Here is a 25,180-nt window from a genome sequence, read left to right as displayed (position 1 = left end):
GTGCTTATAGCAAACACAGCACAAGACTAGTGTTCAGTTTCTTTCAAACATATGTAAGCAACTTCAGGGGTTATTAACAGATAATAGCAATGCCATATGTGCTTTGATTTCTGAATATACATTCTGTATTTATAAATTTCTTTGGGCTGAGTTATGTAATGCCTTCTCAGTCCTTATGAAGTTAAGCTGAGCAGTGCCTTTTCCCACGCTTACCATCTCCCAGTTCTTCTTAAAAGTTATTGTACCTTGGCATTTTTGATCATCTTTGATAATGATCATATTTTTACTCTGTGTACTTGTTACTATTTTACAGTAGTGTATTTCATTTAAGAACAAAGTATACTTTGTTTGACACTGAACAGTGGCCACAACTAGAATATCAGCAGATCTGTTATAGTACTATTAGTTAGGTGGCACATTCCAAGAAGTTCATAAAGAACGTGAAGATTGTTACACGTATTTACTCATTGCACGACTTGCTTCAAGATATCTGAGATAGTCCTTTGATGAGAAGAAGGTACAACTTCCTACCTTCAGTATTTTAATGTGAAAAATATATTTTTTGTTCAGTGATTACCAACAGATTTTCTTACATACTATTAAAGATCCTGCAGGATCTGTTCTAATTCAGTCCTGGTTGCTCCAGTTTCATCAAGACAACAGTATCTGCAGATCATCCAGCTGTGCATTAAGCAATGTGACTGATACTGTAATCAATGATTCACTCCTTCCCGTACATGCTGAGCAGAGAGCGGCTTTGTTTTATGCATGCGTGCTCTTAGTGCTCCTTCACAGGCATGAGATGAAGCATGCTGCTGAGGTGAGCCTTTTGCTAGAAAAGCAATGTGATAGGGCTTGTGGGATGTCAGAGTGCCCGTGGAGGTTTATCCCGAAGACTCTGAAGCAGTGCCAGGGAAAACCTTGCCCTTGAGGACTTTTATCAGTGATGTTCTCTAGAGAGGAGCTTCAGCCAACCTTTTTGCTGAATTGAGGCCGTTGATTACCTTACAGATAAGGGCCAAGAATCTTGAGGTAATTTGCTATTATGTGGGAGGCCAATGTAAAGAAGAGAGGCTAGATTTTACGTGGCAGTGGTAGTCTGCATCACTGAAAAGGCACGTGAGGGTTTCCACATGAGGCTATGGCTTCCCTCCCAGGTAATTTGTCTTGCTGTATCCAGCAAGAGGCAATAAAGTAGTGCTGCAATAGTAGCCAGTGAAGTTGAAAAGAGAGATTCACTCACAAATGTTGGAGATGGTGCTTATATCCTATTCTGCTATAAAATTGACAATCTTTTTGAACATCTGCCTGGCAAAGGTATTCATCTTCTATTTATCCAGGCCCAATCTTTACAACATTTCTCTCCAAAGTTCCCTTTCTGTTCAAGAAGAAAAAGTAGACAGAAAAGGTTTGGGGTGAAAATGTTCTTTGTAAGTCATATACATTCTTAATGTTTTCATTCATTCTTATTCACAGGAAAGTTGCTGTAAACTCCTAGATCAGTTGGGAGTGCTGGAGGATTCCAGCCAGAAGTGTGAACTCATTTAACTGTGAAAATGGGATTAGTTGTAGTCCTATGATAAAAGACAGTCTGGATGCTGTGTGTTTATCAGTGGTTTACTTCGATGTGAAAGAAGCTGACAGTGGCATCTTTGTAGAAAAGATATATACAATGTGAAGACTTGACTGCCAGAAGCAAAGCACATGGTACACATCCAAAGCATAGTATTTACATCAGGATGAACCACTGCTTTGATATAAATTTTTAATCCAGACCTAATGAGGAAATAAACTAAAAACAAACTGTAATTTCTGTCTATGTTATGCCCTGTATGTTCAAAATGTGGTTCATAAAATTGTCTCTCACATTTGCAGTACTTTTGCAAATAATGAGGCCTTTCATCATCCAAATATTATCTGGGAATCTTTCATTTGGGCTTGTGGTACAGTATAAGGATTTCTCTATCACTTCCTTCCCAGACAGTCAAGTCTGGGAGGGAGACTGGTTAGTTGGTTTCCATGTAATACAATTGATCTATATAATAATCATGCCATGATTATTCTGTTTATTGCCTTCCAGCATAAACATGGGCATCACGTGGCAGCAAGCCCTGATTCCATATAATATGTTTGTAGGTTCACCTGGACTGATCCTCTTCTCCTGAAGCAGGATCAAATTTACCTTATCTGATAAATTATCTGAGCAGGAGTACTGTCTGAAATGATTCATAGAAAATTTATAAAAAGGCTCTCGAGAGCTCGCTAGAGCACTTTTAGAGATGGCACAGTTTTCCTACTATGTCTTTTGTTTATTTCCACCTTGCCATGCAGAGACACTGATCATTGTCCTCTTTTTTACACTCATTTGGACACTCCATAACTGATTGTTACCCTCTTCTTTGTCATTCTTTGTTGTTGAATTAGCAAACTCAATTCCTTCAGCTCTTTCTCATATGCTAGGCTGATTAAAACAGTCCTCTTAAATCTGGATATGTTTCATTTCAGTAGGTGGTCACGGTTAAAAGTCTTTAAAGATGGAGGTAGAAAGTGAGTGGAAGAGAACTAGAACCTGGAAGATGCTGGGCATCCACTTATTCTTGTCCACGGCTGGGAGTGTATGCAGACATCTCAGTCTCCTGCACTTACATCTAGCATTATGTATTTGGGATCTGGTCCTAATGTTATATAAATCTATGTTGTGTTTGTAAGTTATCTGAAGTCCAACAGCAGTATAGTTTTGTGACATAATTTGTTATTTTTCATGCAGTGGTCTAGTTGTAATTGCTTGTTTTCATATTCAAATGTCTTTATCTACATTCTTGTCTTCAGCTATGTTGAGACTGAGGCCTCACAGGTTACTAACTGAGCTGCTGTTAGTGTAGATCATCAAGCTGTGGGAGTTTGTTTTGCTCTTATTAATGGTGAGCAGCCGTTTTAAAGACTGGAGTAACTTTTGCTACAGATCTACTGTGTTCAGAGAGGATGACAGATTGAAGAAATTTCCCACCACAGCTCTATCTAGATGCAAGTCAAGAGTGTAGCACTGGTTTCTTTGCTAGAGAAACTATCTAAAGCCCATCTTCTCAAACAAGCTTCTTATCTAGTATGTATGACAAAGAGATTTCCCAGACCACAAGTGAACAAATTCTCAGAAACACACATACCTTCTCCTCTTGCACTGCCTGAGGATGTACCTGTGCAAAGTTAATATTCTCTTTTTCACTTACTAAAAATCAGTGGAAGAATTGTAGAAAATATTGTGGGGAATACAGCTAAAAATGCTTTTATGACCTCATTAACCAATACATTGTTATCTAAAATTATATTACACATATTCAGCATTTAAAATTATAGTAATAAGTTTAAATTATCCTAATATTCCTTAAAAGTAGTATAGAGGTCTGTATTTGTAATGGTGAAGTCTTTTCTTCCCCACTGTGGACAGTAAGGGGGAAATTATCAAATGCATGCTGAAAAACTGGAAGATGTTTCATGTTCAGGTTGTATCAGAAGACTTGAAAGATAAATCATATGTAACATGATTGCAGAAATTGTTTTAAGCAATACCTATTCATTGCCACATGAGTAATACAACGCGTTTAAAGAAAGTGTGGAATGAGAACCAAAGACTGACAGAAAGAAAAACATAATTACTGATAAGGTGCTCTTTTCTTGTGGGCCATCTGGTAATAATAATAGTAGTTATTTTTTGTGTGTGATGCTTTTAATCATGGGATGTCAAAGCAAGTTACAAAAGAGGAAATGATCATTATCACTGTTGTATTGATGGGAAAATGCAGATAGAGAAGATTAATTTAAATGGAAGCAATTGCCTGCGATGACCTAGCAGCCTGGAACAGAGCTGGGATTGGAGCCAACATGTCATGAGACCTTTTCCAGCAGGTTACCTGCTTGGTCACACTGCCTCTCAGCATATGTCCCATAGTCCCAAACTATCTCATATTACACCAAATCTGACCTGCTACTGTGATTACAAGATGAGTTCTAGGGGTTGGAGACAATAGAGACAACTGTGGTTGCCCAGCAGACAAATAAAATGTCTGTTGTGTAAACATGAGTACAGAACCTAGGATAGGTAAGAGTGAACAACAGTACAGAGGGAGTGAGTCCTGCCATGCTCTTCACTTCAGGGTCTCAACAAACTGGGGACACATCAATAATGGGTTTGTTAAATAAAAATAGCTCTTTTTTTTTTTTTTTTTTTTTTTTTTTCTCCTCACTAGTTCCTTTTACTAGGATAATTGGATATTAGGATGTATAGATATATTAGGATAGTAGCTTCTCTGAATCTCTGTTAATGACCAGAGTTTCAACCTGCTTGACAGAACAAGTAGTAGCGAGGGTTGTTGAGTAAGGATGTTTAGGAAAAGTAATAAAAACAGTATCTCCTTTTTGCGGCTTACTGTCTATGCAGTGCTATAAGCTTATGTTCTAAGATTTTTATCATAATATGTTAGTTACAACATATCTTTTCTTTTTTCTTTCTTTCTTTTTTTTTTTTTTTTTTTTTTTAATACAGTTAGTCAAACTGACTGCTATGTAAGCCTGTCCTTGCCTACTGCTTCATCTGAGACTGTCCGGACCAAAACCATCAAGAACTGCAAAGATCCAATCTGGAATGAAACATTTTGCTTCAGGATCCAGAGCCAAGTAAAAGTAAGATACAGAGTGAATTTGTTTTTCTATGTGGACAGAGACCTCATTGTGTGATCTATACATAGGGTACCATAAAAATAGCTATGTGCGAGGGACTGGAGGGATGGTGGGTAAGGGAATGTGCAGTAGTATGCAACAGCAAAATTAAATTTTATTTTTGTGTTGTGTAGAAGACAGATGAGATATTTCACAACTATCAATATAATGTTCTTCTGCTTTTCACTTTTTCTTTCTTTTATTATTTTTCCTTTTTTTTTTTTTTTTTTTGAAGTCACTGCTTTTCAAGAGTAAAGGTGAGAATTTCAGAGTAGACTGAACAGCATAAAAAAAAGACACGTGAACTAAGTAACGAAAGCAAGCCTGAGTGCTTTTTAATTATTATTTCTTTGGAATTACCGCTTTTTTTTTTTTTAAAAAAAAAGGCAAACAAAACAAAATTTTCAAGTTTGCAAAAGACTAGCTAAGTTTTTACCATGGTGATAAATGTGAGAGCTTAAGATAAGCATGAAGAAAGGTTGGCTTATGCCTAGGGCTATAAAACCTTGTTTTAAGACATGCACCTTTCAGTTCCTGGTGCTGCCGACAGAGCAGGTGAAGTGCAGTTCCACCAGGTGCTTGATCAGCAGGCCAGTCCCCCACCTATCTTGATCATCAATGACCAATCATCAATGCCAACAGGATGCTCAGAACAGCTTCACCACAGGTGAGGTGGTGCTGGTCCTGTTTTGTACACTTTTTCAGCTTCAACGTGTCTGCTGATCTGTGGCCTAACTCCAGTGTTTTCCTTGCAGACCTAAAAAAAAGTCCAGCTTCTTTCAAAATACCACTGAGGCACAATTTCACCAAGCCCTTCAGGTTTAACAGGAAGACAGAAGGCAAGGCACAAACATTTTAGCATGAGAACAAACACCCACTGATCTGTACGTCTTGCACCAGAACACTGGCACCTTGCAATGGCCTGTGTCTGACAAGTATTTCAAAATTGCGATACCAGATGTAATAGCCAAAAAAACATGGCAGAGCCAGTGGCTGCTGGAAGCTGCTTTAACTAGTCCTGCAAGTAGGAGTATTTTGGAAGACCTTCCATTTATTCTGCAGTTAAGTTTGTGGCAGGACGTGGCAGTAGCCCCAGCAATTTTTGGTGAGCGGCAGCAGCTGCATGGTAGTGGCTGCTGTCACTTTAGTGTAAACTGCACAAACATCTTCTGGAGATTTTGGACAACAACACATACTGGCATGTCTGCCACTGCTACCTCACTACTGTGTTCAAAAGACCAAGTTAAGGCTCTTGCGGGTTACTCTGCATACACTGGAATTCCTGTGCTCGTTGCCTTCTGAACAGAGCCAGAGTCTGCTGCTCTGCTTATTTTCTTCTCACTTGTCATGTGTATAGCTCAGGTATTCATCTTGCCAAATCATGGGAGCTAGAGCTCAGTAAAACCACACAACACATTGTCACCATGGAATATAAAAACATTTTGATGTTCAGCTGCTTCCTGTCAGGAACCAGTGTGTTTATTGGAAGGGATCTGTTCTGGTGAACTTCAGACAGATTACCACCCATGTGGATGGGCTTCCCCAGGCTGCTGCATGGCCTCCCCACCACCAAGCTGGCAGCCTCCTGTCCCTCTGAGGGTCAAGTTAGGACGGTGTGTCTCTGCCAGCTCTTTCACAAGGCACCTGGTGCCTTCATGTCCTCTGTCAGGAGCAGGAAACCATCCAGAGGCTGTTCTGCCTCCTACACTAGAAAATGTCCACCATTTTAGCCAAATAAGGACAGTCTGCTACAATAATAGATGTATCTATTACTGTAATATATATTTCTGTGATATATCTTTCTCATCCTCTTAAATTATATTCTTCAGCCTGTGAACCTAACTGTTGTGGCTGCTTGTCTCTGCTTCTTGCCAGTCTGTTTTTCTTAGAGAGGTGATGGAAAGAAATTCAGAGCTCCATAGATGACCGTGTCTGCACTGAGGATAGTATTTTCTGTTTGAACCACAGTGTGATGCATTTATACTTGTGCCCTTACAGGACAGCAGCCTTTCTGACAGCAAACTGCAAACTCATGTTTGCTAACACTTGACATCTCTCACTTACCAGCTTCTTACAGAAATGTTAGCTGTCAGTATTTCCCAGAATACTTGGGTTACTAGATCATCTTTCTTTAAGAACATTTGTGTATTGAGTTAGCTTTTGAGTTCATGTGATTTATTCTCAACTTTTAAGGCAATGAAGCTCACGTGATCACTCTTCTTGCGCATGTATTTGTGTGTGAGATTGTGAACCTATCCGTGTGTCTTTGATAAGCATCAAACCCGCTGGCAAATTTCACTTGAATCTGACAGATAAGGAGCAACCTCTGAGATAAGAGGTCCTTGTAATTTTCATGAAAATGAGCTGCCTCAGTTATTGGGGCCTGAATTATTTCCCCATTGGGAAAACAGCTGCTGGCGTTATGTTGCTCACCGCTGTGGGAGGCACCTCTGAGCCAGCTGGCCTGCAGCTGCAAGAAGCCCCTGGTGGAGCTGCGTCCCCTCCAACCAAGCCAGACGATGGGTGGCAGAGGTGGGAGAGGAGAAGCTCCCTGCCATGACAGGAAGGATCAGGAGGTTGAGAGGTGCAGGATGAAATCCAGTGGAAATAGGCCTTTGTTCTGCTGCTTCTGTGCATGTTTCTTGCCAATTTAACAAAAACATATCAGTTTCCGCAGATTGCTTGGTAATTAGCTCCATGTGAGATCTGTTTAATAATTGTAGATGAAAAGTTGACCATGCTCTCTCATGTCGCCCTGTTGTCTGTCTTCCTTAAATCGCTAAGCACATCATCTTGTTCCTTCATAAGGTCTCCAAATTGAAATGTTCTTAATCCTCTATGTCTATTCACAGAATGTTCTTGAACTGAAAGTCTATGATGAAAATGCAATCACTAAAGATGACCTCCTCTTCACTGTCCTCTTTGATGTTGCTAAAATACAGCTTGGAGAAACTGTTCACTTGACATTTCGATTAAATCCAGAGGTGAGGAATAAAATACCTGTGGCCACAGAAAGGGAACGTACTTTTGCTATTACCTCCTAAATAACTTACTGTAAAGCAATTGTAGGTGGGAGGATTTATTTCATATTTATTTGTACTTTATTAATCTGAAAAATACCATTCAAACCTAGTTCAATAGAATGCAAAGTGCTCCTTCTGTTGGATATCATGCTGAAGGTTTTTGCTAGCTCTTATAGATTAGCTCTTCTAATAGATTTTGCTGGGGATGGAAGATCCCATCACCACTGAGCAAAGTTTTTCTGTCACAATTTCTTTTCCGAGGACCAGCACTTACGAGTTTTGGCATATGCAGACACAGATGTTGGAGTACTCAGTTAAAAACTGATAGACTGGACTGTAAATTTTTCATGCATTCCCAAATATAACACAAAGATTCATGCTGAGATGTTAAAGCTGGTAGATAGCCATCTGCTGTATTTCATTGCTTTAGTCTGTCTGAATACATATAAGATGACATCAACAAGGATGTTCAATTTAGATGTTTTTGTAGATATGCTGTTTCACTGACTTTTCTTATTGGATAAGTATTGGTATTCAGCTTACACAGAGGTAATATCGGCTGGGAGTCTATAAACTTGTTTAGTAGCTGATCAATGTATTATCCTTGTTATGGGAACCTTTCCCATCAGAAGAATCAAGAATGCCCAGTGCTATCCAAGACTATCAGTCCTCTGATAGCATTACCCAAAAAAAAACAATGCTTTTAGACAGTTTTAAGCCAACACTTCTGGCAGACTTAGGACTGGGGATTCCCTGTGTGACCATTGTACTCTGCCTCAACACTTAATGGACAAGCACAGGCAGTCTGAGGAGGGAGAATACCTTCCAAAATCACTCTAACTCAATTGCTTTCAATCATCTCAGCATACCCTAAAACAGGAAAATTAGATCTTAAGAGCTATTTCAGGAGCCCAAATAGTCATTAACAAGCATAGTTAGCAAGAAAGAAAATTAATTTGAATGCTTAGAATTAATTAATCTTTTACAGACACAAGAGCTGCTGGAGGTTGAATTTGCATCAGAGAGCATGTGAGTAAAATCCATATGGAACTGAAGAACTGTGAAACACGTGCTAGGGTTTAATGTAGTTTAGAATAGCATCATAGCCACATATGGTGTTTATCAAGTTAGCTGCATATTGGCAAAAACACTCTGTTCCTTATCTACCAAGAATCATCTTGGATGCTAATTTATTCTGATATTTCCTGGAGGAGGGAGAAAGATAATAAGAACTACAGCAAGTGTGCTAAATATTTCTTACTATTCATTACTATAAAAAAGTAAGGAAACCGTATTTCAGATATCTTTGCAAACAGCAATAAATAAAAATCAGTGGTGTATTACTGACTGTGCTAGATGAGACAACCTTTAAGGAAAATGTTAAAATGTTATTCCTGCTGTTCATTTAAAGAGTTATTTAGTACATATTGGTTCTGATAGCATTTTTTTTTTTTTTTCTGTCTTTCAGTCCGGTTCCTCCTGAAAGTCTTGTCAATAATGGTGTATTAGTGGTAATTTTAAACTATTTCTCTTCTCTTTCTGTTCATTTTCCTACTAGTGTTGGGAGGGATGAATGTGGGAGGTGCCCCAATATCTCACTGCAGGTAGAGCTGAAGGAGACAGAGGTGAAGGGGGTCAGACACTGGCAGCTGTCTGCCTGTGTGACTCTGTGGAGGAGTATGTATTTGGAAAGAGTGAACACAGTCACTGGGTTTCATTGGCTTACTGCCTCTGTGTCATCCCTTCTGGGAACTGCTCTAGGGACTCTCTCACAGCCATCTGTATCCTGGATGATGTGGATTTGACTGTTCCATCAATTCACCTTCAGGAGTCCTCAGCATGCTCCTGTTCCTTCCTTGGTTATCTCCTCTCCCTTCCCAGCCCTGTCCCTGGAGACAGACCATACTGCCACAGCCATTTCTCTTTCAGCTGAAACGCCAGCACATTGTCAGAGTGCCAAAATCTTTCTCTTACAAGCCTACCAAACACAAGGTGGGCTGTTTTTCAGACCCCAGCAACCTAGGTAGCCAGAAATATATAGCTGTGAAGTGACTCAGGTGTTGCTCATTTTTGGATATTTAACTGTCTCATCGTTCATCCTTTCTGCAGTCTCGTGAAATTTCCTGCTTGGAAGTTCTGGTAGACAATAAACAGATGAAGAAAGAAGCTTCAGGTTAGACTTTAAACTAGAAACAAAAATATGTTTGACTTTTTTAATTAACATCAAAAAATGCAACACAAAAAAAGGAAATGTGGTGACTGGGTTTTAAACTCTGCGAAGTATAAACCATTTGGATATTTCAGAACTATTTTTTTGTCACTTTCTTATCCAGTAATTTCCCTTTTTTGTTCTTACAGGAATCCTAAATGTCCCCATGATAGTAGGATGGGTATCACCTTAGTTTTGTTATGACTTGGGTCAACACTGGCCTTAGCAAAAGTAGTCCAAGCAACTCTTCAAGCATGCTGCATTTCTGTATAGGTCTACCTCTCTCTCTTAAGAACACTACTATGATATAACTGAGATGTAATAACTCAACACAGTATCTTATAATATCATGTAATATTATTGTGTAAATAGTATTGTGTAATAAGCACAGGTGTTGGATGGGTTGTCTGTGTCCATGCTGTGTCTTTTCTATGCTAACTAACTATCAAAACTAGGGTTTGCAAGTAGAGCATGAAACTTATTAGTGCTGTAAAATTGAAGTAAATACATTATTCTGTCTCAGCAGTTTACATTCTGCCCAGTTTTCCTACAGGTTTGAGTTTCCAAAACAGCTAATGCTGTTTTACAATCTCTTTCTTTTGTTTTGATTCGTTTCCTGTAATATTCCCTGTTTGGATAAAGATAGTCTAGGAACTCTTAAGCATTGCTGAATGGCTTGTATATAAAAAGAACAACTTCTAAATGACTGTTTAATGTTCTATTTCTGTGATCATAACCATTATTTTCTCTGTATATATTTCATCCATTTTCTTTAGAAAAAGACTTCTTGTTTTCAGTGAAGGGCTCATATGAAGAGAGACAGACTCTGTCACTGGTCTCTGCCCAGCAACCCAAAAAGCCCCTCATCTTCCATTATATCAAGTACAGTCTGCCAGAGCTGCGCATGGCTCTGGCAGAAAAGAAACCGCCCTTCTGCTTGGTACGTGATCTTCAGGTCGAGTGAGCACAGTAAGCTCATGGTTTTCCATACTTCACTAAGACAAACAGGAAGAATTTGTATTTTAAACAAAAGTAATTTTCCGTGATCTTCTGCTCTGGAAGAGCGCTGTATCCATTAAGACACCTAAATAATAGATGTCAACTTGGAAATTGCTGAATGTTAACCCTATTCAAAAAGATAGGTTGGTGACAGTGCTTTTTTGTGGTATATATGTTAAATATTTCTCTACATTAAATTTTATTTTTCAGGGTACCTCATGTGAAGAGAACAGAGATTGCAGTGCATCCCTCATCATTCCTCTGGATTCATTTCCCTTCAAGGAGAAAGTAGCAGTAGCAAAGGTGATTGATACCGCCTCTTTAGAATAAATCAGAAGCTATGGCCCCAAGGTCGATGAGCATAAGTTAACTACACTACCGTGAAGCAGAAGTTTACATAACTAACTGCTAGGCTCCATTATCTGCAAACATTAGAAAACTATGCAAAATAATAAATGGCTGTGCTAGGGTGTGGAGGAATGTAGGAAGGGTAGAGTTCCTTTAAGATGCTATTTAAGATGTCTTTTGGTGATTATTTGAAGGAAAGGACTTGATTAAATAACACTTACTAATTAAAAGTCACACAATAAAGCAGACAATTCTCAGTTTATGGCTTGTTTGAAGATACGTCTGTGATTCTGACAATATGTGATACTCACATCTTGCATTTTTGTCCTATCTTTGTGTTGAAGTTTGCAGGTCCATGCATATGCAAAAAATGAGGCAAGGCAGGGCACACTGGCAGATCTTATGTTGTTTTTTTTTTTTACTGTATACTGCTCTGTGTATCTAAAATGGCCGAAACTTTAGTATAAATAACTTTAATGAAAATACAATGGACTTGGAGAAGTTCTACAAATGGGATGGAATTTCTCATTGTTACAGTTTAGTGGCTCTAACACTGCTCTCAGAATAAGTGAAGGCCTTTAAATCTAACTGAAAAGAGAGGGCACAAAATCATCCCCAATACTTATATTGTGTTGTGTGGTTTTTTCATTATTGTTTTGTTTGTTTTCAGGATGAAATGATCAATTTACATGTGAAGTCAACTGACTGGTAAGAAGTCATTTGGGTTCTGTGGTTGTGAAAAAAAGATCTTTTCTGAATAAAAAAAATCATGGAGCTACGAGTTTAGAAAAATGTTTGTCTCATTTTCCTCGCTTGTAAAGAGTCCAAGATACTTATGTGTATATAAAAATGAAGGTCTTCAGGCAACAAATTCAAAATATTTCACTGTTTATAGTATCATTTTATGGACTGCAATATTTATGTTTGACACTTCTTGAAAAGCAGTGTGGGAAGAAAAAAAAGCACTATTTCTATTTTTTTCTGTAAGACTTCAAATCCTGGTAACTTAGTCTTTTCTGGTATGCTTTTGTGGGGCCACAATACCATCTTTTTAAAGCATGATTATAAAGTTTATGACTTGTAAGCATAGGTCGAGACCTTAACTGTAAGTGATCATGTACATAGGCTTTTTATATCCTATTTAACTGTGGACTCTGTCTGAGGTCAAGAAACTTAGATGTTCGCTTGGAGTTTGATCTATGTATGGAGGAGAAAAATTTCCTGCAGAAACGGAGGAAGTTGGTGGCTTCTGCTCTGAAAAAAGCACTTCATTTAGAACGGGACCTACAAGACCATGAGGTATGAGCAGCACTAATGGGGCTGGACTGTGTTGTGTAACAGAAATGAGTTGTCCGTAGCTGTTTGTATATTGTTCCTTAACCAGCACTGATGTGTTCAGTGCCCCACATATAAACAAGCTTTTTTTTTTTTTTTTTTCTGCCTTACTTCTTTTTCATCTGTGAATCCTAGTCCTGGAGAATCATATTTATTTTTTTTTTTAGCTGAGCTTTCAATTACCAAGGCCTCAGATAGGGCATTTTATGCTGTCAGATTTTGAGTGGATAATACCCAACACTTGAAATGATAGGGAACACCATCATTATTCAGTGTTATTTATCACCAGCTGTTTCCAATGGTCACCATTTCAGCTGTACTGTTTCTCTAACAGCACAATGTTATTCAACATTTTTCTCTCATTTCTCCTACTTGGGATTATTGTGTCTAGAAATTGTGCATCAGTCCGGATAACCAAATCCCATAAACTCCCATTTGAAGTGCAAAATAAAAGTGAGTCTCAGAGCATAAGAGCCACAGCCCCTTCAGAAACAAATCTGAATTTCAAACTACGTTTTCCAGTTGGGAATCCAAGTAAAATAAATTTTCTAGTCTCTCAAAATGTCAATTTGATTATTTATTTTTTTTATTTTTTCCCCTCTTAGAATGACCTTAGTCTTTTATGTCACTTACTAGAGAAAATATTAGGGTGAAAACAAGAGGAGGCAGCAGGCACAAAATACCTCAGAATTTACCACTCAGTGAGTTAGGGTTTGCATTTGTTCATGTGCATGCCAGCATGGGGATGGTTGATGTTTCAGAGAGGGAATATGGCTTGTGATCAGGCACTACAGAAATTAAGAATTTTTCATTCTGAGGGTTTCTTTTCACCTGTGCTTTTCTTTTTGCTCAGAACATCTGTGCCAAAGGCATATTAAGCATGATATGACAGTATGTCTTTGGATGCTATAAAGCACAGAATCATTTAGGCTGGAACACATCTCTAAGATTATCAACATGGTGTCCCTGTACACAAACTCATCACACAGTATATCAGTAGATTATTTGTCATTAGCATATTGGTTTGGGAGGTTGGAGGGTGGGTGGGGAGTCTAAGAATAAGATTTTATTTATTTATTTTATTTTATTATTTTTTTTTTTTTAAGGGGAATCACTTTTAGCTACTAATTTCGGGTTGTCCAACAAGAAAAGGGAATGTTTCCTCTAGTTAAACCCAAATCAGAATAATTTGCTTTGAGCTGAAATGCTCAATTTGGATCAGGTTAAAGAAGCATCACTAAGTATTTCCTTGATGTGATTGCCTGGAAATGTGTATAGGAAATGTCACTTGGCCCCTCTTCTCTCAGTGGATTTTACTTGGAGAAATGTCTTCCTGTATTATAATTTAGTTTTCTATGCAATCAGGCTTTGTGGTTCATCACTGCAATTACATACTGTAGGTACTGTATGGGAAATATAATCCAGAAATTATATTTGACGTACAAGAGAGGATGAGTTTTTTTCTGGTTCTCAAAATAGACCCCTCAGGAGATAATGTTACATGAAGGGAAAACAGCCTAAGATTGAAATGCCTTGGAAAAAAAAAATGAGCTGTTTCAGTAAGCCGGCATGTAAGAATTTAGAAGCCCAGTCCCTTTAGCTGAAAAATGTCAAAACTACCAAACTGTCCATTATTTTCTTTAAATTTCTGTATGAAATACCAATATCTCTTCTTTCTCTCCACAGTTTGGGGAAATGGTGAGATGTCAGAATTTCTTGGAGAACAGAAATGCTGTGGTTCATTTAGCTGTGACTACATGCGCTCATGAGAACTAAGTTGTTGCTTACCAGCTGCTGTGTTTATGCTTGAACAGGTACCAGTTGTAGCAGTCATGACAACAGGAGGTGGCACCCGGGCACTGACGTCTTTGTTAGGCAACCTGCTGGGTCTTCAGAAGCTGGATCTTTTAGATGCTATTTCATACATCACTGGGTCATCTGGCTCAACATGGTAAGGAGATCCACTCTATAGCTTGCTGTATGAGGTTTATTCTCTTTGTTTTGGTAAAGGAAGGCGTACTTTTTAGCCTCAAGCTTTTTTATTGTCACATTTTAAACACATTTTAAAGCATTTTAGTTTGTTTTTATCACACCAGATTTTTCAATTTCTACCCCCAAATCAACTCTATCTTAAAATCAACTCTATCTTAATTTCCATCTGCCTAATATTTGACAGTTAACTCAGAGTTTAATACATGGATTTAACAAAGTGAAAGAAATTATTTAATCATACATGGTAGATTTCTACGGGTTCTAAATCAAAAAAATCTTTTCTCATTCATAACATACTGTGCCTCAAAAGTGCTTTTGTTGAACCTCAGCTAGTTTGTTTAATGTGGTCCTTAAATCCAAGTCTTAAAAGTGAAAGCATGCATAAAAATGTGATAACATTCTTCTTTCTTTTCCCCAGGACCTTGTCACATTTGTATCAGAGCCCTGACTGGTCACACAAGGATCTCCTTGGACCAATTGGTGAAGTCCGCAGACACATGACCAAATGCAAGCTGAGCTGCTTTTCCCTGGAGAGCTTGAAGTACTATGACCGGGAGCTAAATCTGCGGAAGCAAGAAGGATACCAGATCTCTAGCATTGATTTATGGGGGCTTCTGCTGGAAAAGGCATTAAGCAATGGGGTAGCATGTCTGTATTTTTCATAACAGCTTCTGAATACTGTTGTACAGAAAATGAACCTCCAGGGACAGGTGATAGCATTGTCAGGCAGATGATTTATGCTGACTGACAAAGAGCATTTGACCTCACATACCTCTCAACATATAATTATGAGCCCAAAAGATACTCAGTAGAGCAAGAAACCTGTATCTCCTTATACGTGTATCTGGCCACCTAATACTAGTGTCTTGCCTTTGGTTTCTTTTGCTCTGTTCACCCCTGTGAGAACTTAAATAATCCATGTAAAATAGATGCACTTATTGAGAGGAATGACAGCCCACTGTACCACAAAACATCCTGTAATTCAACTGTAATTAAATAAGCCTTTGTGGGTGTGTAAATGCCTAGATCGTTCTTTGGTTAAAGAAATTGTTTGGACTCAAAATGAATGGAGAGAATAAGAAATTGTAGCTGGAAACAGGTATTTATTTTCCTGTAATCATGCAAGCACATACGCTGTCACAAGGTTTCTTGGTTTTCTCTTTCTCTTTTTCTGGTCAATTCTCAGAAAAACAACCACAAACTCTCAGATGAGCGACAGGCATTGAATCAGGGTCAGAATCCCCTACCTATCTACATGATCCTCAACATCAAAGATGACTACAGCCTTTCAGAGTTTAAAGGTGATGGCAAAACTGAGCTCTATCTGGACTCAGTGTACCTGTATTATCAGTTACTGCATGCCCTGCAGCCCCTTGAACTACTGAACCATAGCATTCATAACCAGTTCCTTTTCATCTTCCATTTTTAGACTTTGTGTCCAGGCTCTGAAAGGAACCCAGCTCCTGTGGGATAGGAGAAATCTGGGGGAGGTTCCTTAGAGCAGCCAAAGCACTCCCAAATCAGAGCCTTAGCTCTCTCTGCACATGGGGTAACTTAGGCTGACCCCTTTTGATATAAACTTTTATTTATGTTTATTTATGAACAAGTTTGGGAAAAATTACTTGAGTGAGTGGCTGAAACTGTCAGAATGATACCATTACCCTCAGGAAGGCCAGACTATGATCGCCTGATAGGGTTTGTCCTGCAGTTGCTTCCCTGCCATTTCAGAGCATTTCCTTCAAGGAAGTATGGAAAGGATTTTGAATTAAATAATAATTTGGTGTCTCTGCAGAATGGGTTGAGTTCACACCTTATGAGGTCGGGTTCTTAAAATATGGTGCCTTCATTCGTGCAGAGGATTTTGGCAGCAAGTTTTTCATGGGTCGCTTGATGAAGAAGCTCCCCGAGTCTCGGATCTGCTTCATGAAAGGTGATGTGCTCTCTTGAGAAACTTTGGATTGTTTAAAGAAGTGCTTAATTTATACAGTCCCTGCATATTGCAACAGTGCTCTGCAACATGCAGGACTGAAATATAATGTAAGACATTTTGTTCTCACCTTTGGGATGCATTCCTTAGGTGAACATTGGAGATAGGCTTTATAAAAAAAAAAAAAAATTAAAAGGAAATTTCAAATAACACTTCTCACTATTGTGTTTCTTATGAATGCTCATGCTTGAAGTTTCAGGGCATGTTCAATAGGTCATCAGCAGAGTTCCACAAAGAAAACATTTATATTTTGAAACTGGAATATTAACACCAAATTTGTCTATAAATGAGACTATAACAAAAGCAATGTTGTTATGCTGAAGTTATTATATAATATGATAATTCTGAGTAGCATTCCCAAATGTTATTGATATTTTTGCAAGTTTAATAGTATTCTATATTCTTTTAAGTTTTTCTTGCGTGATTAAAGTGGTGAGTTTTGCCATCTTTATTTCAGTAATGTGTGAGTTGCTCCCAGTAAAACATGAAGGACAACTTTGTAGTTTTATGCAATTCTTACTGTTTTTATTTTGTGCAGTGCTAGAATTCTCTACCACACCATTTTGTATGCTAGTTCATGGGAGTGAAGTTGTCTAAGAAGAGTCCTTCTGCTCTTAACTCTGAACAACAGGTGCATTACATGTAAATAAGCATGACACACAACGGGACACCAAGAATACCAGTAAGAAAGGCTTTAGTTATGACTGAAAAGCCCAGTTAAACAACATCATTGTGTTGTATTCCTTATTTGAAGTGCAGAGAAGTTGTGCACCTCAGTGTATGATGCAAAAGGAACCTAGAGTCATATTGGTACTAACATGAGAAAATACCTGGGCATGAGGAAGACTTGTAAGATAGGCAAGTACCAAATCCAGAACCTTAAGGTGCTGGAGATTGGGTTAGAGACCCATTTATGTTTTCCCATTTTCATGTGTTCTTCTGTTAAGTGCCTTGGGCTGACAACCAGAGATAGGAAATAGATCATGGAGCTATGTGGGACTGTGAAGCCTTCTGAGAATATCTTGCCTCCATTGCAGTTTAGCAATGACAGTGTTATCATTGTACCCAAGGTGGCCACGTAGCAAGCACACCCTGCACATCTAGTCTGGGTTGAGCTCTGGGTTCTTGCTCCCAGTACCTTAATTAGGCTGGTGACCCTAAAGCTGTAAGTGCATCTTTAGGAAGGATAGAGTAGAGAGTTAGAGCTATGTTGCCACCTAGTGATGCAATGTAAGTGCCCTCTTGGGATACAATGCTGGTAGTTAAGCATGGCAATTTAAGGATAAAAGTGAGGTGTAATTTGCAGGGAGAGGTAATGTCTTAAGTGCAAGGACAAAAGTGAGAAAAGGACTAAGGACAATGGGAATAAGAAGAGGTATGTGAGGTAGATTAGTCTCACTCAACTGGTGTCAAGAGAAAGTGTACAATGGACACTGAAGGTGTGTTGTTTTAGAGGACTGCTTTGCAGGCCATCCCAAATTGTACTCTAACTACTTGGATCCTGGCTGTTCAGGAGCAAACTCTAAATCTTTAATTATGTATACAGTTGTATATGACATATTTTATAGACCAGACTCTTACTTTATGTGAAATGGCATGGTTTTACTCTCTGAGAGATGCTTATAGGACAGGAATATGCAGGCTAGAAAAAGGTGACTTGCAAAACATTAGCAATAACTGTATGTGACAATGAATTATGGTGGCTGAAGGCCTGGAACAATGTTTAAAACCATGTAGGTTCCTCTGGAGGGCAAACTGTGAGTTGCTATAAAAGAACTTAGTATTGTTTTTGGTTAGAGTTCAGAAACCTTGTGGCATTCTGAGACTCCTTGCAAGAGCTGAAAAGTTATGTTTTAAATCCTGTGGAAAAAGCAAAGGGATATTTTCCGTTTAAGTATTTCTAATGAGTTACCCTTTTCTCTATCACTGCACAGGCCTGTGGAGCAATGTATTTTCATACAACCTCTTGGATGCCTGGCATTCATCAGATCCTTCAGAAAGGTGCTCACTGAGGTGCACCCAACACAGGGCTGTTGATGTTGGTTGGTTATATTTATTTTTCTACTTTATCTGTTGCTTTACAAATATATAAATGAATATAACATCCAGATACATATAGAAGGAAATCTCTTAATGAAAGCTTTGTAAAGTTAAAGTTTTTTTTGTTTTTTTTTTTTTTTTTTTTGTTTGTTTGTTTTTGTCACCTGGGGACCGCTATCTACTTGAGTTTACTCTCTAATGTCTGCATTGATCCATAGCAATGTTATTTACATTGGTCACGCTTGCACTGAATCTGTGTAAGTGTTGATTTGCTACCAAATATAAAACTACCAAAGTTTTAAGCAGATAATCTTTGCCAGGGGCCTTTCAGGAAACCTGCATGTTGAAACAAACTCAGTGCTGTGTTCTCTGTCTGCCTTGTCAGATCACACCTTTTTTGTCTGTTCTTGTTGTTAAAGATGTATCAGTTATGTGGAACTCTGTGTCCTATTTAGAGGTGTTGTCTGTATTCCCTGTGTTCAGATGTGATTGATGAGTCTGGTTCACATACTTTTCATCACTTTCTCCAGGGAAGTGTTGCAGAACCCTTCCCCCAGTAAATGCCACAGATGATAGAAAGTCATTGGCCTTCATTCCCAATCTGATAAGGTGTCATTTAGCACAATCCTTTTTTTCTGCTCTTTTCCAGGTGTCTAAATCTTCTGACAGCATTTTTTTTCAAAGCCAGTTTGGACTAGCTTTGAAAGAAACTGGCCTGGATTCTTAGCCTCTATTGATTTTCACAGAGGGAACCCACCTATGACTTCTATCAAACAATAGATCACTTTTTTCCAGCTTTAAGAAGTTTGTTTCTGTTCTCATTATTTTTTTTTTTTTTTTTTTTTTAAAGGAATATACTTTACTGAACATTGATTTTTTTTTTTTTTAATTCCTATTCTGATATTTATTTGATTCTATGTTACCAAGTCTTACAAGGATCGTCTATACTTTAGCTGGTATTATAGTATACTATAGTTATATAATTATTTTATTACAATTTTAAGTATTGCAAAGAATACTATCAAAACAATAACTTGTTTATCTCCTCTACCTATCAGAAGGAGACGAGCCTTCTCTACCAGCCAGGAACCATGAGCTAGAGACTTACTTAGTCACCCCTGAATGTGGCATCATGGGCATTGTTCGGGAGGTCCTGTCTGAGCGAGTGATGGTTTCAAAGTTCTACAACTTTCTGAAGGGGTTCCAGATGCACAATGAATACCTTCAGAGCAAAAGCTTTCATATATGGAAAGGTAACCATTTCTGAATATTAATTTCTTCTGGTTAGATGGCTGGTATATTTGTTAGTGAAGACAAGGCAGATGATGAACAGGCTTAATTCTTCACTTTGGAAACAAAAATTTCAAGATAAGTAGTCAAATTTCAAAAGTGAATTTGTAAAACAGCTGTAATTGTGGCACAGCTCTGTTGTTACTAAAATTAAAATGTTTAACAGATACTCCAAAAAGTCCCTTGGTACTTGGGAAGGGCAGCTACTGCTTGTTGGGGATGGAAAGACAGCAGCAGAAGACATAAAGGAGCTCTGTCTTTTTGTTGTGGATAGATCTTTATCTTCTGAGTTAAGACGACTTCAGGAGTGCAGCAGGGTCTTGGAAAAAGTAATGAGTAGAAGTAAAAGAAAAGTAATTTCTTTCATTATTATTTCCTCTTTTATTAGCCAAACAGAAAATATATTACTTCTTTGGAGAATCACTCATCATAAGAAATATTTCCTTTTAGATACTGTACTAGAGAATTTCCCCAACCAGCTGACAGAAACAGCAGAGTTCCTGTGCCTTGCAGACACAGCAGGATACATTGATATAAGCTACCCACCACTCATGAGGCCAGAAAGAAAAGTGGATGTTGTCCTACACTTAAATTATTCTTCTGGATCACAGACGTCGGTGCGATGACCACTTTATTCTCCTCAGTAATGACAACTGTCTTTTCACCCTTTTTAAATCCTAAGGAGTCAGAATAATTTATGTAGAAGAAACTGATATTGGGAGAAAAGGATTATTGGTGTACAGCTCCAGTTTTCTATGTATCTGGGTCTCACACTATTGCTAATATACCACAGCCAGTCCCCTAAGGAGAACAGAAGTAGTACCAGTTTTCTAAATCTTTTATTTTAATTAAGCCTGTGATCAGTGAGCATTCTTATACCTATGTGCTCCTTGAACCTCAATACAGCTGTCTATGTACTCTGTGTGGGGTGTTTCTCTGGGACCGGTATTGACCACTGATGAGCTCATTTAATTTATTGTGATACCTCCTAAAGATATCCACATGCAAATTACAAGTAATTTGTCTCTCTTATACAATGGCTTGATTTTTATTTATTTATTTATTTATTTATTTTTCTAAGTCATGGAGAATAATAATTGTCCTTTATTTGAAACAGCAAGCATGACAAAAATAGCTAACGATCTGAACTATAATCCCTGGTACCAGATGGAGATAGGACAGAACTTCCTGAAGACTAAAGTTTTCATAAATGGCAACCAGATTCAGGAATAAAATTCCCATTTTCAGAAGTGACTTTACCCATCCCAAGATTAAGTTAACATTTCAGTCAATATGACATTTGCTCCCAGATGCCTACATCACTTTATATATCTAAGGCATCTAGGACAGTTAGAGGCTTTTAAATATTTCATGACAAATTAACTAAATTTTGTACTTCTGTGAATTGATGTTTTAAAAATATACCACCTTAAATTCCTCTCCATGCTGCTCATTTCAGGATTTTCTCCAGTAAGGGGCATGTTTCTGTGTCCTAAGTGACTGGGACACTCCTACCCCACAGCTATGAACATGTTATTTATCTTGCAGATAAAGGCTGAGAAAGGGGAGGCAGGACAACAATCAGGAGTGCAAGTTGGAGTCTTGAAATCTTGCTCTGTTGATAACCAAAACTTGATTTCTCATGAAAGAGACAAAGATCAGAAGAAACACTGGCAGTGAAAGCTGCTACCTGATCTTTGTTTAGTGCCTTTGATGGATGTGTTGTGCATTGTGAAGAGGGACAGAATTTCTGACCTTTTTTCCTGTCTGAATGCAGCCTTTGGAAGAAGCCTCCAAGTACTTCTTAAAACAGGGAATCCCATTTCCCAAAATCCACCTGAGTGAAGAGGAAAAGAAAAATCTAAAGGAGTGTTACATTTTTGAAGATGCAGAGACCCCAGAGGCACCAACAGTGGTGTTTTTCCCACTGGTGAATGACACATTCAGAAAATACAAAGAGCCAGGTAAGCTGTGGAACAGAGCTGGTCCTCCTACCACCCACCCACCCACCCTTCAGTGTCATCAGCTGCCATGGCTCCCATGGGGAGGAACGTGGGTGTCAGGATAGAGAGGAGCAACATTGGTCCCTACCTGGAGAGGAGGATGTATGACCATCTCTATGTCCTATCAATAACTTTTATTGATTTGGCAGGTGTGGAGCGTAGCCCTGCTGAGATGGCAGAGGGCAATGTGGATGTTTCCAGCCTTTTTTCCCCATACTGCATAAACAGCTTTACCTACACAGAGGATCAGTTTGACAAGCTGGTAAAACTGACCAGCTACAACATTCAGAACAACAAGCATCTGATTCTTCAGGCTTTGAGTTCAGCAATAGAGCAGAAACAGCAACACAAAAAATGAATGCTGTCTGGAGTTCAGAAAGATGCCTATATCACTTTTTCTTCCCCTGCAGAAGAATCAAGACCTGTTGATGAATGAATATATGGACTTGGGAAAGTACTAAGACTTATTTTAGCCTGTAGTTCCTCTCCACCAAGTGGCAATCCTGGATAAACTTATCAAAAAGATTAATGATGATTAAGATCTTTTGCTTTATTTAAGCAGGTTTGCACTGCTTGTGATTTATTTTTTTTCATGTGTTTATCTATCTATCTATCTATATATATATGCAGTAAATCAAAGGTTAGGAAATATGGGGCTTATTGATGAGTTTTTTGAATGCATGAATGTGGAACAGCAAAATAACTGTCAAAATTTATTGCACTAGCAAAAGTTGTATGTGATGATAAATGAGATACAGTTGTTTAATTTATTGCAAATTCAATGCAATAGAAAAACGTGTAATAAAAGTGGACAATCTCAAAGAATATGAGAAAACTATATTTTCTTTTAATGTCAGCCTGAAATTTTATTGCATATAGCATGCAAAGCTAAACATAAAAGATATAGAAAAGCTGAGATTTCATGCGTAAAACTGAAGTTTTCCATACTTCTGAATTTATCAGTTTTATTATGCCACTGATATTTGGGTTTGGAAAATCCTCTGGAAGTGACTGCTTCATACCCTGTAGTGAGTCACGAAGTGCTCTTCTGGTGCATGTGTAAGTACCTGACCTGTGGTTGTGTTTTTCCTTAAATACTTATGGTGTTTAGAATATCCATCTCATCATCTACTTCCCATTAGTTTCAACATGTCTAATAGTATTTCTTGTTATTATGGGATAGAGATTCTGTGAGAATAAAAACACCAAAACTGAGAGACATTCAGATTTTGTGGTAAGAGGACAAACTAACTGTTTTTCACTGATATCCATGGACAGTTCATGGGTGATTACATAACTTTTTGTTAGTCCTTGAATATATACAAGTAACTGTACTGGGTAGGGCTGGAATGTTAACTATACTGGGTCTGGCAGGAATGTTTAGCTGCCTAGCATGGTAAAACCACCACAGTAACAAAGGTTTTGTGCAACTACTATAAATAGCATAAGGTGATTTGTTGAGATTGCTTATTTTCTAGATGGAGACCAAAATAATTATTTGTTTTATGAATTATTTTAATAATGCAAGTACTTGGCAAACCTGTTTAGTTACAACAGAGAAGCTGATCTTACAAAAAAAAAACAAAAAACAAAAACAACAACAACAACAACAAAAAAACGAAAAAAAAAAACAATAAAATAATGCTTATGTCAGTATCAGCTGCACCTTAATTACTTCAAATTTAAATAAAACACAGTAACTTGTCTGTGTCGAAGTAACATGTTAGCGCACACACAAGAATATGAGTGTTCACCTTGAATAAATGCAATCACAGCCAAAATAGAAGATAAATCCTTAATTCAAAATGAAACAAACTTAGAAAAGGTTGAAAAATTCTCTCTTCTCTTGCTGTCATCTTCTGTCTCTCTCTCTTGCTTCAAGCATTCCTCTATGGCTTTTAGCCCTTGTCTTCTTCATTATCCCATATTCACCTCTGATGACCTCAGCCCCCTTAGGGGTGGTGTGTCCTTGCCCCAGCTTCTTTTCCAGGCCCTCACACATCCATGCAATTTGCAGCCCTGGTTTAAATCTCCACGGAGCTGCAGTGACTGTTTACATGGTTGTACTCATCAAGGGTTCCTCTCATTATGATCTCTGCTGCTGAATCACTCAGTCCCTTTCGGCATTGCCTCTTCTCTGTCCTAGCTCCAACTCCCTCTTGGGCTTCCCTGCTTGTCATTACGGCAAATCTATTTGGGGTGACACATATGTTTGCTACTTCTCCCACCTGCCTGTCTTCCAGATGGAGTTTTGGGCATCTTCAAAAGCTGCAAATGAGTTCCCTTCCCTGCCTTCCAAGATCTTTACTGACACCAAGTTTCAAAAGCCTTGCCTCTCTTTTCCCTTTCCTGCCCTTAACTATAGATCCATTGCTTCCCTTGCTGTGTTTTTGTTTGTTGATTTGAGTATGCCACTAGAGCACCCCCTCCTCTGCTCCACCCTACAGGGGCTGAGCCTGTCCCCAGGTGCCCTTCCTACCCACAGGCGGTCTGGTCTGGCCTGCGCAATTGCTGCTAGTGGTGCTTCTGGTGTAGGTGAAGATCTTGGATGAGAACTGGATCTTCTTGTCAATCTTCCTTTTGCAATCCTCAAACGTCCTTGGCTTGCTTCTTGCAGGTGTACCTCTACAGCTTGCTCCCCTACCTACAGCCACCTGAGTCCCACAGCGAGGTCCTTGTTGTGACCCTGAAATACCTATGTGTTCTATGTTGTTATGGGCCCTGAAGAAGTTCTCACTTAATCCTTCGTCCTGGGGCCGTGGGGGCCTTCACCCAAATACATGTAACAACCCCACAGGCCATGCTTCTGAGCTGGGGTGTAGGACACCAGACCCCTCTTGTCATCTGCAGTTAAGCCCATTGCACAGCCTTGTTGCCCATGACTCATGTGTGCTCCCCTGGCACAGCAGGCCTTGTCTTGGCCTGTAAAGTCATGCAGGCCACTGCAAAATGAGCTGAAATATGTGACAAGGCAGCCTGTCTTTATGTGTCCTTCATGGGGAAAGGAGGGAGCACAGTCATTTGAGACAGCTGGTTTCTTCCTCTCTGAGGTACTACAATAGTAGCCATGGCTCCGGGTGACTGTTCCTCAGCAGTGGCCTGTTCTGACTCCCATCCAGTCAGCGCTCCTGATCCATGCTTAGTAGAGCTGCTTTATGACTTAGGGGCTGGTTAATTTGCTGCTTGCTTTTTATCATTAAATTTATTAATTAATTGAATTGAATGCTTGCAGAAAGTCCTG

At 38.7% G+C, this 25,180-nt stretch overlaps 1 protein-coding gene across 1 annotated transcript in view; it reads left to right on the top strand.

The window, feature by feature from the left end:
• The window catches only part of LOC116490067 (cytosolic phospholipase A2 epsilon-like), a 28,811-nt gene extending 6,514 nt beyond the window's left edge, over nt 1-22,297 (top strand). Inside the window, exons 3-20 of the mRNA XM_032188943.1 lie at nt 4,541-4,677; nt 7,566-7,697; nt 8,725-8,765; nt 9,205-9,247; nt 9,846-9,909; nt 10,722-10,885; nt 11,155-11,247; nt 11,963-12,000; nt 12,456-12,591; nt 14,442-14,578; nt 15,038-15,260; nt 15,806-15,920; nt 16,412-16,549; nt 18,541-18,648; nt 19,705-19,899; nt 20,387-20,553; nt 21,714-21,900; nt 22,089-22,297. Coding sequence (XP_032044834.1) covers nt 4,541-4,677; nt 7,566-7,697; nt 8,725-8,765; nt 9,205-9,247; nt 9,846-9,909; nt 10,722-10,885; nt 11,155-11,247; nt 11,963-12,000; nt 12,456-12,591; nt 14,442-14,578; nt 15,038-15,260; nt 15,806-15,920; nt 16,412-16,549; nt 18,541-18,648; nt 19,705-19,899; nt 20,387-20,553; nt 21,714-21,900; nt 22,089-22,297 — 2,327 coding nt within the window. The remainder of the gene's footprint in view (nt 1-4,540; nt 4,678-7,565; nt 7,698-8,724; nt 8,766-9,204; nt 9,248-9,845; nt 9,910-10,721; nt 10,886-11,154; nt 11,248-11,962; nt 12,001-12,455; nt 12,592-14,441; nt 14,579-15,037; nt 15,261-15,805; nt 15,921-16,411; nt 16,550-18,540; nt 18,649-19,704; nt 19,900-20,386; nt 20,554-21,713; nt 21,901-22,088) is intronic.
• Nucleotides 22,298-25,180: the final 2,883 nt, after the last annotated feature.

This window comes from Aythya fuligula, chromosome 5, assembly GCF_009819795.1.
Source record: "Aythya fuligula isolate bAytFul2 chromosome 5, bAytFul2.pri, whole genome shotgun sequence".
In the NCBI taxonomy this organism is placed as follows: domain Eukaryota; kingdom Metazoa; phylum Chordata; class Aves; order Anseriformes; family Anatidae; genus Aythya; species Aythya fuligula.
Note: the sequence above shows the minus strand (reverse complement) of the source record. Positions and strands in the feature narration are given on the sequence as shown.